Raw genomic sequence first — 13,716 nt, 5'->3', positions numbered from 1 at the left:
TGTCATCGCTGGTGTACTTATTTTTGAAGGCACCCTCCAAGCAGAGACTATAAGGGGTGGAGAGGAGCTGGATCTAAAGTATAGCAAATTTATAAGCTTGAATTTGCTAACAAGACTTCTCTGTCTTGTTCCATGATAGAAGATGAACAGGTGCAGAATCCTAAATCATTGTATCTGTGAGACTGGAAAGTCTGTGTCTGTTGAATTTCTGTCTATCATGAAGCTATAGAAAGCACAGAAGTCTCATCATGCAAAAAGTTGCAACTCCAGCTGCATCAAGTAGGTGCAACCATATTTCGTGCAGCAGTGGTGGTTGTATTAGCTGGTGAAAGTAACTTCTCAAGTTCAAGCATTGTGCTTTGATTGTTTAGAGAGGCAATATCCTCATACCAGAAGGCACTGTAGAGATGAAAGGTATGTGGGCTGCATGAAACAAATATGCACTTACTGTGAGAGGGTAACAACCCTGGTTTAAAGAGAAGCCATGTGTATGAATGCTTTGGGGCAGTGATGTACTGTGCGGTGATGGGATATTTCTAAAACATTTGGGTCAGGGATTTCCTGCGAGGTTTGGAGTGGTGTCCAGGGATGGATCCAGTGTTTGTGTTGGGGGGGGGGCACATAAGTACTACTAACTCCAGAGCCCAGATCAACCAGGCAGGTAGACCTGGGCTCCAGGTTGAATTTGATGGCCTCTGCGACCAAGGTTTACTGGGTGGGTGGGCCTGGGCTCCTGCCTGGCCTTGGAGCCCAGGTCTACCAGCTGGGTAGACCTGGTCTCCCATTCCAGCCAATCTTGCCAGTACCTGCCCAGTGGGTGTTCCCCTGGCACCTGATTTTGTTCCCCACCCTGGTGGGTGCCCTTGCCTACTGGTAGACAGTTTGGGGGGGCCAAGCACCCATGACCCCCTTCCTTGGATCCATCCCTGAGGGTGCCAGGCCTAGACCCCGGAAGAGCTCCTCTGCATTGCAAGATGGAAAAAGTCCAGCTTCTGAAACTCTTCTTTCTAAGCAGTGCTTGGACAAAAAGGAGCCCCTTCAGAACTGGAGCCTTTGTTTGACTTAAAACTGTTTTTAGGTTTATTGAGTATTGTCTTCCTCTCTGTCTCGGCATAGCAGAGACAGGAAGGGGAAGTAAACAGCGACTAAATTTACTCAGCTGCCTCCTGCGTGTCTCCCTTGCAAAAAACTGAGTCGTTCCGTCAGGCTGCTATTGTAACGTTTCTCCTAGAGAATGAGAGAGACTGAAGTGTAGGTTTGTCTTCCCTTCTGGGCCAGATTTTCTTGGATGTTATGAAATTCAAGGTCCGATTCAAACTTCCCAAATATTAAAACCATTTTATTTCTCTATTTATAGGCTGCTTTTCTCATCAGATTTATTCAAGGTGGTTTACATAGGCAGACTTTCCTACGTATATTCAATAAGGGTCTTTAAAATACTATTCTATTCTAATATAGAACTTTTCAGACTCCAGATATTTTCCTCCCACTGCGTAGCCATCTCTTCTGGCTGCACAGTCCTTGTCCTCAAGCTTCCGCAGACAGCCACCAACAATCCCAGCAGGACCTCAGGTTGTTATTGCTCTTTGCTGACTGACATCTCAGCATTTCATTTGGCCCTCTCACTGCAGCATGCATGCTCCTCTTTCTCACAGAGGGTCTTGACAACATGTCAGCTACTTTCAGTCTTGGTCTGGTCTCTTTTCCAAGCACAACTGAGTTGATCCCATTTAGCTTCATACAGGCAGGCAGACATGCAGCGCAACCTCCAGACCACACCTTCTGCTCAGTCCTCCAAATCATGATTTGGAATGTGTGCCCTCTTTCCTGTCCTAGTCTTCTCTCTAAGCATTCTTTGCTTTGGCATCCCAAACAGGCAAAATATAGATTGCATTTGCCTTCAGACCATGATCTGAAATAAGTTTTCCACCAGCGTTTCAAGACAATCCTGGTTAGTGCTAATCAGAAAATGCTCAGTGTTGACACTAGCAAACTTGGCTTGGAGGGAATTGAGAGAAGGAAGAGAGAATATGGGAGCTTGCACAATGTCCTCAATCCTCTGGACCAGGGGTGTCCAAACCCCAGCCTGGGGGCCATTTGCGGCCCTCAGGGACCCCCAAACTGGCCCGCAGGGAGATCCCAATCTCCAATGAGCCTCTGGCCCGCAGGAGATTTGCTGGAGTCCGTGCTGGCCCGACACAACTGCTCTCAGCATGAAGCCTGAGTATTTGACCTCTCATGCGAGCTATGAACTGAGGGCTCCCTCCACTGCTTGCTGTTTCACATCTGTGAAGCAGGGGCAGCAGCAAAGGAAAGGCTGGCCTTGCTTTGCACAAAGCCTTTTATAGGTTGCCCCATCGAAAGACCTTCATTCATTCATATAAGTTCCATTTCTAATGTGTTCATTTATGTAAATTTATTCAAATTTGAAATGTAAATCAATTCTTTTCTTTCCTGGCCCCTGACACAGTGTCAGAGAGATGACGTGGCCTTCCTGCCAAAAGGTTTGGACACCCCTGCTCTGAACCATGACTTAAAGACAGTTATCTGGGTTGCTCCAAAGTCTTCCTCTGGCAAAACAACAGGAGAAGTCAAGTTTCCCTTCAGTAGTTGATTAAAACTACTAAATAAAATATTTAAGATATAATGTAACACTGTATTAAATAATACATGTGTTAAAGTTGTTTAATATTTAACTATATATGAAATATATTTCAGATATTCCAAGTACTTTGTGTGGATTACACAGTTTAAACAAAATATGAACCATTTCATGTTTATCAGAATATTTCAATGATACTTTATTAATTCTGGTGTGAGAATTTCAAACATGCCACTATAAGCACCAGTAGTTTAGCCACAATTTACACTATGCCACTGTATAATACAACTTATGTTACAATGCATTAGGCCAGAGGTTCTCAAACTGGTGGGCTGTGACCCACCAGCCTGGGAAGCTCTGTTTCTGCCACCTTAAGGAGCGGAGAAGGCAGCAGCGTAATCCTGGGGATCCTGCTGCTGCCAGGGACAAGGGGGAGGGGTTTATACTTACCTAAAGCCAGCAGTAGCCTCCAGGGGGTGTGGGGAGCCCCCTGGAGCCCTCTGCAGGGCTGCCCAACCCTCCAAGAGGGCTCCACAGGCAACCTGCACCCCCTTGGAGGCCACTACTGGCTTTAGGTAAGTGTAAGCCCCTCCCTCTTGTCCCTGGCAGCAGTGTGATGCTGGCGATCATGTCGCTACTTTCACCTCTCCCCTGCAACAACTTACTTTGGTTCTCTAACTTCTTGAGAGTTTGAGAACTGCTGCATTAGGCAATAGGATAGATAAAAACCACAAAATTGAAGATAACTAAAAAAGCTTTGATACAAAAAAACTCTTAAGATTCCCTTGGAATCACCTGCCCCTGAACTGAATGAATTTTTGTGTTACGCAGTGTTATCTCCTTTAAAGGGACCTATAAAAGAGGCCAGTATTGTTCACCATGATAGACTTCCACTGAACACAGATCTCTGCATATCAGATACTGGGGCAAACAAGGGAATGCTGTTGCTTTCATGCCCTGCTTGTGGGCATTCTGTAAGCATCTGGCCGACTGGGGTAAGTTCTGTCTCCAAGTGGACGCGTGGTCTGACCAAGCAGGTCAGCTTTTATTCCTCTGTTCAGGGTGTGGATGTCTAGTTGCCATTGGTGACTTAAGCATTGGGCCTGGCAGTTGGCACACAAATTACAGAAGAGAGCCTGAGCTAGATTTCTTCCCCTCTGATGCTTGCTGCTAGGTGTAACACCTGAATACCTCCACTTCCTTCCTTAACACAAACCAGGTGTTTCCAGGGCACAGATCCAGAACCTTTCTTCAGGGCTAGGGCTCAGCTCTGGGAGATATGAAGACGAAAGGAGGGATGAGGAGAGAGTGTACTATTTCTTCTTCTAAGCAGGACCTTGTATGTTTTTTTTTGTTGTTGTTGTTTGAAAAACCATCCCTGGGTATACGTATGTGAGGGAATGTTTCAGATACTGGTGCCTGAGGCAACCAGTTGCCTGAGTTTCTGGCTGTGATGAGGAGCTTTGAACCAGGAACTTGTAAGCTCTCACACACACAACTACAACTACATCCGGTCTTAGCTTCCTTGTGTTGTGTCTGCTGAGTTCTTTTAGGTTCTAAAAGCCACATGGTCCACTACTGTGCTCCACTCCAGTTAATGCATTCCTCTGGGGTTCCCTCTGCTTGGTGTTAAATTGCACAACTTGGGATCTATCTGTGTCTTCATCATCCAGTAGTTGCATGCCCAAGAAACAAGTAGCCACTTCTGCATTCATGGTTGTTTGCCCAGTGATTCTGTGTTTGTCTCTGTTGTAAGCTCCTTGACGGAAGTCCTGTGTTATCTTCCCCTGTGTGCCAACAGCACTGGCCTGGTGGAATTATGTAAAATTTATTCAAGGATCTGCATCTGAATCACAGAGCTTGGTCCATAGTCTGCTGACCAGGGAGTCAAATGTTACAAATTTGGGTTCAATTCCAGTTCAAGTTCATCAGTTCAGTTTAACTCTCAAGTTCAGTTCTAGTTCAGACACCGATCTGAAAAAGGGGGATTGTGACTGATTTGAACACATCACAAGCAAGAGACATAAAGAAATTTTTAAAAACTGTTTTAATATATAGAACAGGAAAATAAAACATGAATGATTCAATTAAAAGTTGAATGCCTGATAACCAAGCTACTTATTTTGAACCATTATGAGGATCAAGGCAACAAAGAGGACACATTAGGCATGTGAATTATGTCCAGTTCATTGAAAAAATGTCTCCGAAGCAGTTTTCAGGTTCAGGTTCTGGTCCCTTCTGATGACCTCTCGCCCTGCACACTTCTAACCTATATTTCTCTGACTTGATTTAAAATCAAGTCCTTGGTGCCCACTGATTTCCCCCCACCCCTGTTACTGCCACGTCTTTCTGTTCTGCTGAAGACTTATTTCTTCCCTAACTTATCTTTTCTTTGGGTCTTGTTTATCTCCAAAGCTATGGGTAGGAGCAATTGTTGTATTGCATTTTAAAAAGTTGTACAGCAACATACAGATTATTTAGCACCTAACAATTTGAAGCGATCCAACTTCTGCTCAGCACCAAACATTGATTCCAGGCTTTGAACCTCATCATCATGTTTTGCATTAATATCCAAACTAAATTCCTTGATTTCAGTGACACTTCTGTCCAGGTGGTGTGTATTCTTACATTGATGTAGAACTGAGAAGAAAGAATAAAAAGGTAAAATCACTCCCATACCTGATTGTGGTGCTGTTACACACTCCCCTGTGGTGAACCCTTCTGGAGCCATGTTACAATGTTGCCTTTGCCTGAGACAGCATGGAAGAATTCTAACATCTTTGTAATATTGGCTTTACTTATAAATTGGCCAAATACAGTGAAAGCAAGCATGTTATGCCGACACAGTACAAAACTAGCAGATATGCTATATCTCAAAAAAGTAAACATTGAATAAGTATAGTTGAAATCAATTGGACTGGTATTTGGACATCATTAACTTGTCTCATTGATGTCAATGGTGTTTAGTTAGGATTTGCTTTCTCAGGGTGCACTGTATCAGATTCACAGACTGCAGCTGTTACAGCCATCTCTAAAACTGATAAATTCGCAGTGCTTTCTTCTCTCTAAATATAGAATGTCTGCTTCTGTGTCTTGCATACACTTGCCCTACAGAGTCTGCTCTGACCCCCTACCCTTGCAGGAGAATTGCCTATACAGGAAACCTCACAGGCATCTATTATTAACTGATATTATGACGTTAGGTGGTTGAAGTGAATTTGTAAAGAAATGGGAAAAACCCAAAAGCTTGATGTAGACTGAGCTTGCTCAGTAGCTCTTGGGAGTAATAGGATATTGAGGCATCTGTTGGGGAGGGGGAACTCAGCAGAACATGGGGGTGGGGTAGGCTTGGACCTTCAACAGCTTATAGCATCCTTGAGGTGGACAATGGGTTTGCGGAGATGCAACATTTTATTGCAGGATCCACTTGTTAAGAATGGGCCCTGACCCATTCACAGTTTATTCCATTCACAGTTTATTCCATTCACAGTTTATTCCAGGTTAACTTTTGCACTTAAACAGCTATTAAGGGTCCAGAAATAAGTGGGAACTTGTAAAAAGATTAGCAGTCCCACTGTGCAAAACTTAATTGTCCATTTAAAGCTGGGTTGAGGCTAGTTTTGCTGGATCAAACTAAGCTGGAAGATTTGAGCTCTTTTGCAAATATTAGAATTTTTAGATCTTATCTTGTCCAATCTCTAAAATTCTGCACATGTTACAAGCAGAGAAAATAATCATTTGTGATGGAAATGATGGATGCCCTGGTGATGGGGCATTCCAAGGCAGCTTTGTAAGAACACTTTTCTTTTGAGTCAGGCAGCCTGAGAGACTTGTGGTCTTTTCTGCTTACCAAACAATATGGATAAATTGAGCAGGTACAGATAAGTAATGCTACCAGTAATTACAGATAAGTAATGCTTGTACCTAAAACAATAGCAGTCCAGCACCTCCACAATGGCGAGAGAGAGAGAGAGAGAGAGAGAGAGAGAGAGAGAGAGAGAGAGAGGTTACCCAGCCCCCAAAACATTGCATTCTTTTTTTCTAGGCAGACTCAGCCTGCCTTCAATCCAGGTTTCTTGGCCCACCCCTAGGCTTGTTGCCATGTGTGTTGACCTCACTTTGACCCAAAAAAACCAAGCAGGTGATGCTTTCCCCATAATTTTATCTCCATGCCATAAAAAGCTACAACTGCTAAATTTGTGTCCAAGCAGAGATGATAAACCAAACTTGGTGGGGCTGGAACCAGGCTGCCTTTGACACGAGGTTTAACTTGATCAAAGATTCAAGCCCAGAACCCATGTTTCAGTATTGAGGTTGACCTCAAGCCCAGAACCTGTGTTTCAGTATTGAGATTGACCTTGGGGTCATGAGCAACACTAGGAAAGAGTGTCTGTGAGCAAGCTTAAGGTATAATCTATAAGCAACCCCTCAGTCTGGGACCTGTGCCAAGACCCAGCCTTGAACACCAGATATGAGTCTCTCTGAAGATCTGGTGAGTCTTTTACTCTACCAGTGGGTAACTGCACCAGTGCGTAACTGCAGCCAGGTGCCTCTTGTATGAGAGAGAATAACTTGTTTTAGCCCCCACACTTTCCCTTCCCCTCCTTATTTTTAAGTAAAGAGTTCATTTTGCAACTTCCCATCTTCCCTATGCACATATTCACCCCCAGCTTCCTCCTTGGATGAGCTGCTAGATCTTGGTTCCCCATTTGTAAAATGGATACTGATTGGTTATCTCTGTATATTGCAAGTGCTGGCCCATCTCAAGGACCAATTCCTTTTAAGATTACTTAAAAACCATCAGTCTTTACATTTAAAAAAATGAAGGCACGGAGAATCCTTTAAAAATCCATTTTCGAAAGGGAGCAAGAGAGCTACACCGCTCCACAACGGAAACACGTGATAGTGCTGCTGAAGAAAATATTTTGTATCTCTCACTTTTGAAATGCAACATTTTAATGAAGTGTTTTACAGCCAAATCCTACCCAACTTTCCAGCACTGGTGCAGCCATATCAACAGGGTGCACGCTGTTGCAGTAGGAGGATAGTCAAAGTGGTGTCCTCATAGTAAGGGAATGTTTTTTCCCCTTACTTCAGGACTGCACTGTGGCTGCATAAGTGCTGGAAAGTTGGGTAGAATTGGGCCACACCAACCTTTCTAGGCAAAATATTACAAAATCTTGGAGCCACAACCAAACAGACTCTACTTGGTCTCCTTACCAGATAGGATCTATTTGGTTGTGGTTCCAAAACTTTGTAATACTGTATTTTGCCTAGGAAAATATTGTTGGTTGTTTTTGATGAAAGGGATTTTACACAAGGCTTCTCTAGTGCAAATCTCAACAGGTAAGGAAGTGTGTTGAGCAGAGGGTTTTCTTGGTTTAACTTTGTTCCCTGTCCCTTAGCCACTTATCAAAGGGTTGAAGCTTACTTAAAATGAAGTCCCTCCAGTATGCTACCATTGTCTAGATCAGTAGTTCTCAAATTTTTTAGCACCGGGACCCACTTTTAAGAATGACAATCTGTCAGGACCCACTGGAAGTGATGTCATTAGCCTGGTAGTGATGTCATGACCAGAAGTGACATCATCAAACAGGAAAAATTTTAACACCTACCATACAACAAAATCAAATCTAATAAATAAGTAAATTAAAAATTTACAATAAGTATAAGTTTAAAAATTTATTTAAAATAAAGAACCCCCCTAATTCTCCCAAGCAGTTGCTGATCTGTTTTTAAAATATATTAAAAATAAAATACACATTGAAATGAAATGAATAGGGACCTACCTGAAATTGGCTCCTGACCCACCTAATGGGTCCTGACCCACAGTTTGAAAAACACTGGTCTAGATTGAAATAATATCTGGGGATATGCAAGCCAGAGCAATGACACAGAGTAGGCAGTGCTGGAAACTCGAAGGCACAGTATGCAAATAGTCATAAAATGAAATGTATTTTAAAGGGAATCAGAATTAAATGGCATGTAGAAGAAAAAGGAAGATAAAGCCATACTTTAAAACTGGTAAGAGGCATAAAAATAGAAGAATACAAGGTTTGTTAAATACTGTACCTTTCCTATGTTCCTATCTCAAAAAGGATATAGTGGAGATGAAAAAGGTGCAAAAGAGAGTAACCAAAATGATAAGTGGGCTGGGGCACCTTCCGTATGAGGAGAGGCTACAATGTTTGGGCCTTTTCAGTCTAGAAAAGAGGCACCTGAGGGGGGACATGATTGAGATAGACAAAATCATGCAGGGGATGGACAGAGTGGATAGAGAGACACTCTTTTCTCTCTCACATAACACCAGAACCAGGGGACATCCACGAAAGTTGAGTGTTGGGAAAATTAGGACAGACAGAAGAAAATATTTCTTTATCCAGCCTGTGATTAGTTTGTGGAATTCCTTGCCCCAGCATGTAGTGATGGCATCTTGCCTGGATGCATTTAAGAGGGGACTGGACAAATTTCTGGAGGAAAAGTTCATTACAGGTTACAAGTCATAGTAGGTATGTGTAAGTGCTTTGTTTCAGAGGCAAGCTGCCAGATGCAGGGGAGGGCACCAGTGTGCAGGTTGTGTCTCCTGTGCTCCCTCAGGGATTTGGTGGGCCACTGTGAGATACAGGAAGCTGGACCAGATGGGCCCTTGGCCTGATTCAGTGGGTCCCTTCTTATGTTCTTATGTTGTGAGCATCTGGATTTTTTTTCTTGATATCAATCTTGTCTTTCAACAGTTAAAAACATCTTCCTGCAAGCATAATGTGGTTTCAAAAAGTCCTTTGTTTCAAATAATCGTCCACACGTTATCTGTGCTTCTAGGCAGTTGTGGGCTATACTGTAGTCAAGTAGGCCTCATGGAAATAAGAAAATACCTACTTTGATTTTCCTAGGTTCACTCTTTTAATAGACAGAAATGTTCTAATAAGGGGAAAGGATGGCTAAACCCACTTGGATTTGGGTCAGTCAGGGTTGGATGTAGCTCTGCAGGGCTAAGCTTGTAACAGCCAATCAGAGAAGCTGACCTTAGTCAGAGTTCTCCACCCTTCAGGTGAAATGGGAGAATTTGAGCCAAAAGCTCTTAAGTACTGGACCATTAATTTAAACTGTAGAAAGGCCTAGAGCCCCTTCAAGCATTAATCAAGTAGTCTGTTGGGAATTAGTGTTGCCTCTCTGACCACTCACAGGGCATTGAAAATTGAGTGAACTGATACTGGTGAATGGGCAACCTAATGGAAAATGTGACTCATCGAGCCCATTCAGTGTCAGGTCTGCAGGGGAGGATAGCCCTTGCTTTCCTGATAGCAGAGTGGCTCGGGAGCCTAGGAAGACAGCACAAGAAGCAGGCGATCCCAAAGAGAGCCAAAGAAGCAGGCATAGGCTTGTTTGTTGCAGAAGCATGTACTGGTAAAAGGAGCAGGCAGAAGAGTAGTCAGTCAAACGGTCCAGAAGTCAGGGATACAGCAGGTCACAGTCACAAGAAGCCAGTCCAAAATCAGTACACAAACCAGCAGCCAGGCACGCAGAAACTCCACCACAACAACCTACACCTTGGTGTCTGTGCTTGCCCCATATATACCGGGGCCAGCCAATCAGAATAGGGTGACCTCATAGTCACAAGACAGTCTTGTGACCCACTCTGATTGGCTGTCTAGTGGTGCATTGCACCACTCCACCATAGCCTATGTGACTCTGCACACATCTCTCCCCAAGTCACGTGACTCCCACCTGTAACTGGTGCAGCTGATTGCTAATCAGCAACATAGACAGTCCAGCTGCTGTTCCTATAATTTACATTTCATACTAGGCCTGGACATCAAGGCCTCTCCTGCCACATCCTGGCTTATAACAATTCAGGGCCTGGAATGCCAAAGGCCTGACATCCAGGCACAAAATTCCAACCTTACATATGCGCTGGTGTGTTCTTGAGCTGTTGGTAACTAACCAGCAAAGACATCTTAGAGTTGTGGTGGATAGCACAATGAAAACACTGACCAAGTCTGTGCAAGTGCTATGTTAAGGATCAAAAATAAAACTGCTAATACTATAATGTCTTGATACAAATCTATGGTGTACAGTTCTGCTCAGTATTGCAGAGCTGGTAAATGGGCTTCCAAAATTGGGGGAGTGAAGGGGGAGCACCTTCCTTTTGTGGGAAGACTACAGCACTTGGGGCTTCTTACTTTAGATCAGGGGTGCTCAATAGGTGGATCGCGATCTACCGGTAGATCGCGAGGCAAAATGAGTAGATCACGGAGTGCCGATCCCCCCCTTCAGGTGCCTCTGGGAGGAAACGCCGGGAGTAAGGCCCATTGTACTCAATGGGGCTTACTCCCAGGTAAGTGTGGCTAGGATTGCAGCCTCACAGCCTAATCCTAGGCATGTCTACTCAGGAGTAAGTCCTGTTATACTCAGTGGGGCTCAAGGTACACCAACATACATTGTACACATAAATGTTATATGTTATGATGGCGCGAACATTGTAAAAAAAACTCTGGTAGATCTCCGGGCCTTGCTGGGTTTCAAAGTAGCTCTCGAGCCAAAAAAAGTGTGAGCACCCCTGCTTTAGAGAAAAGGGAGGACATGATTGGGGCTTATAAAATTACACATGGAGCGAGGAAGATGGATAGAGGTTTTTCTCCCTCTCTTGCAACACTAGAAGAAGGATGTCCAATGCAACTGGTGATGGCCATTAGCTTATGAATTGAAAAGGGGATTAGACAAACTCATGGAGGACAGGTCTATCAATAGCTACTGCTTATAATGGCTGTGTGTTACCTCTAGGCTCACTGGCTCTAGCCTCTGAATACCAGTTGCAGGGGAAGAATTGTAGCAGAGGGTATGCCTTATACCCTGCTTGTGGGCTGAGGATGCTGAACTAGATGGGTCTTGGGCCTGATCCAGCAGGGCGCTTCTTATATTCTCATGAGTTAGAAAAGTTATGTTAACATGGTGAAAGGAGAGGAGAATCTGAAGGTTCTGTTGTTATGTGGCAGATACTGATCAACGAAGGAAGTTAAATGCACTCATATTTATATAAGTTAACAAGCTGCTAACAATGGAGAGGAAGAGGTTTGGGATTCCAGAAAAAGATGGGTCTAATCATACTAAGTCGATCAAGCTTTAGAAATCCAACTAGTTTCTACCATGGGAGGGTTATATGGTTCTGCAATCCATTGCACATGTGTCATACTCAATGATGCGGTTGGATGACTTCTATTTATTCATTCCTCAGCCATGTGAGGAAGCAGCCACGGATCCAGTGTATGTCAATCTACAAGACCTGCAGTGGGAATTGAATACTATTGCTTCCACCAGCACTGAATCTACACTCCAGCCACACCTCTGTGACCCTCTGGCCAACTGGGAGACCCACACAGACACAGAAAGTGGTCATTTGTTCTATTACAACCCAGAGACGGGACAGACGACGTGGCAGTCTCCTTTTGATGGCTTGGTGGATAGCGTGAGCCCTGTCCACTCTCACTCCCCCTCGCTGGCCCCCAGCCCTGCCACACCTGCAGAGTGGGGCCAATACCTAGACGAGGCCAGTGGGCAGGTGTTCTTCTATAACACAGCCACAGGCGAGACGTCGTGGGACGCACCCCAAGGGGAAGAAACATTCAGCTGCCTGGAGATGCAGACTGCAGTTGCTCCTTATAGTCCTGTGGATCAGAGGGTAAATGAAGGGCAAGGGCTGATGGGGGATTAAAATGAGAAAGATAAATCTTGATGGAGCCGTATGGTCCACTGACAGGTGATCTAGTCAGTGGGGTTTGAAGTCGGTTATGACTTCAGAGTTGGAACATTTGATGATATACAGTTGCGTTCCAGCAAAGTTCCCCAGGAAGTGTTTGGTTCTCACATGGTATTGCACATGTGTGACAATTTGTCATGTGTGACAAGGTCAAATCAAACCTTGAAATGCCTTCTCTTATAGCCTGTGGCTTGACTCATTTGCTCAAGTCATATCCTTGTGCCTTCCTTTGCAAGCAAGCGCTCTTCTACAGCAAATTCAGGACTTTAAAAGTTTTATCATGCTGTCAGTGTTGGGACATGCGAAGGACAAGAGTGCCTTTCCTCATCACTGATTGACAGCCAGTAGTCTTCAGACGTGTGGGATTAGAGAAGGGAAGGGCTTTCATGTGTCAAGCAGCATAACTTGAAGGTGAATGGAGGCCAACTTTTTTTGTTCTCTGTGAGGGGTAAAAACATGTGGCTACACAACCTGACCCCCCCCCCAAACAGAAAGGGTTTTACCACAATGGAACACTTGTGCTTGGTTTTAGCTTTATGTACATGCAAAATCCAAAAGCTAAATTTATCTTTAAGGTGTGGAATGGTTCTGTCTTGCACAATGTGATATCATTTTTCTTTTATGAGTCAGTGTGTGAGTAGACTTCTTAGCATGCCTCAAAAAATCTGAGTAGGGCTACAGAGAGGTGAAGGAGTAATTTATCTCAGGAGATTGGATTGAGTTAACAGGTTGCCAGTTGTCTTTTCCCGTTATAGTAAACTGGCTGTAGGCACTTGGCTTGTGGCACACTGTTGTCTCTCTGGATTGCGTAGTTTGATTTGTGGGAGCACCTGAAAAGAAGGTGCCTTGCTTTGTATGGGGGTTTGGGCTAGGTTGGTGAATGCCCACTTAGGATATTGCAAGGAGAAGGCCTCTATACTATACGATTGGGCAATTCCATAGAAAAGTTCTGATTTGTAGCCCTTTCAGAAGTCTTTTTACTCACCATCATTGTAAAAAGGGACATAGTTTGATAAGGAGATAACAATTTAGGGGGCTGTGAAGGAAGGAGGGACCTGCTCTGTGTGTATGTAGAGCTGATCTTTTTCTGGATTCTTCTTCAGCCGCCAACTCCAGAAACTGACTACCCCAGCCTTTCTCCTGAAGAACTTGACCACTACCCTGAAGAAGACTATTCTCCAGTGGGCTCTTACCACAAGCAACTCACCTATCCCTGTGTTCCCTCAGCATACCAAAGCTGGGGTTCCTACGGCAACCCGGAGGGGCAACTGTTTGATGGCGACCATTACATCTCGGATACGGTAAGACGAGGCTGTGGGACCTTATGCCAAGTAAGGGATAACGAGGGGGATGGTCATGC

General features: G+C 44.2%; 1 protein-coding gene across 2 annotated transcripts in view; it reads left to right on the top strand.

Annotated features, from left to right (window-relative positions):
* The window catches only part of ARHGAP27 (Rho GTPase activating protein 27), a 54,975-nt gene that overhangs the window by 21,954 nt on the left and 19,305 nt on the right, over positions 1–13,716 (top strand). For both annotated transcript variants that reach the window (XM_066627219.1, XM_066627220.1), the window contains 2 exons: positions 11,835–12,278; positions 13,460–13,657. In XM_066627219.1, coding sequence (XP_066483316.1) covers positions 11,835–12,278; positions 13,460–13,657 — 642 coding nt within the window. The remainder of the gene's footprint in view (positions 1–11,834; positions 12,279–13,459; positions 13,658–13,716) is intronic.

The sequence above is a fragment of the Tiliqua scincoides genome, chromosome 5, assembly GCF_035046505.1.
Source record: "Tiliqua scincoides isolate rTilSci1 chromosome 5, rTilSci1.hap2, whole genome shotgun sequence".
NCBI lineage: Eukaryota > Metazoa > Chordata > Lepidosauria > Squamata > Scincidae > Tiliqua > Tiliqua scincoides.
This window is presented reverse-complemented; position numbering and strand designations above follow the sequence as displayed.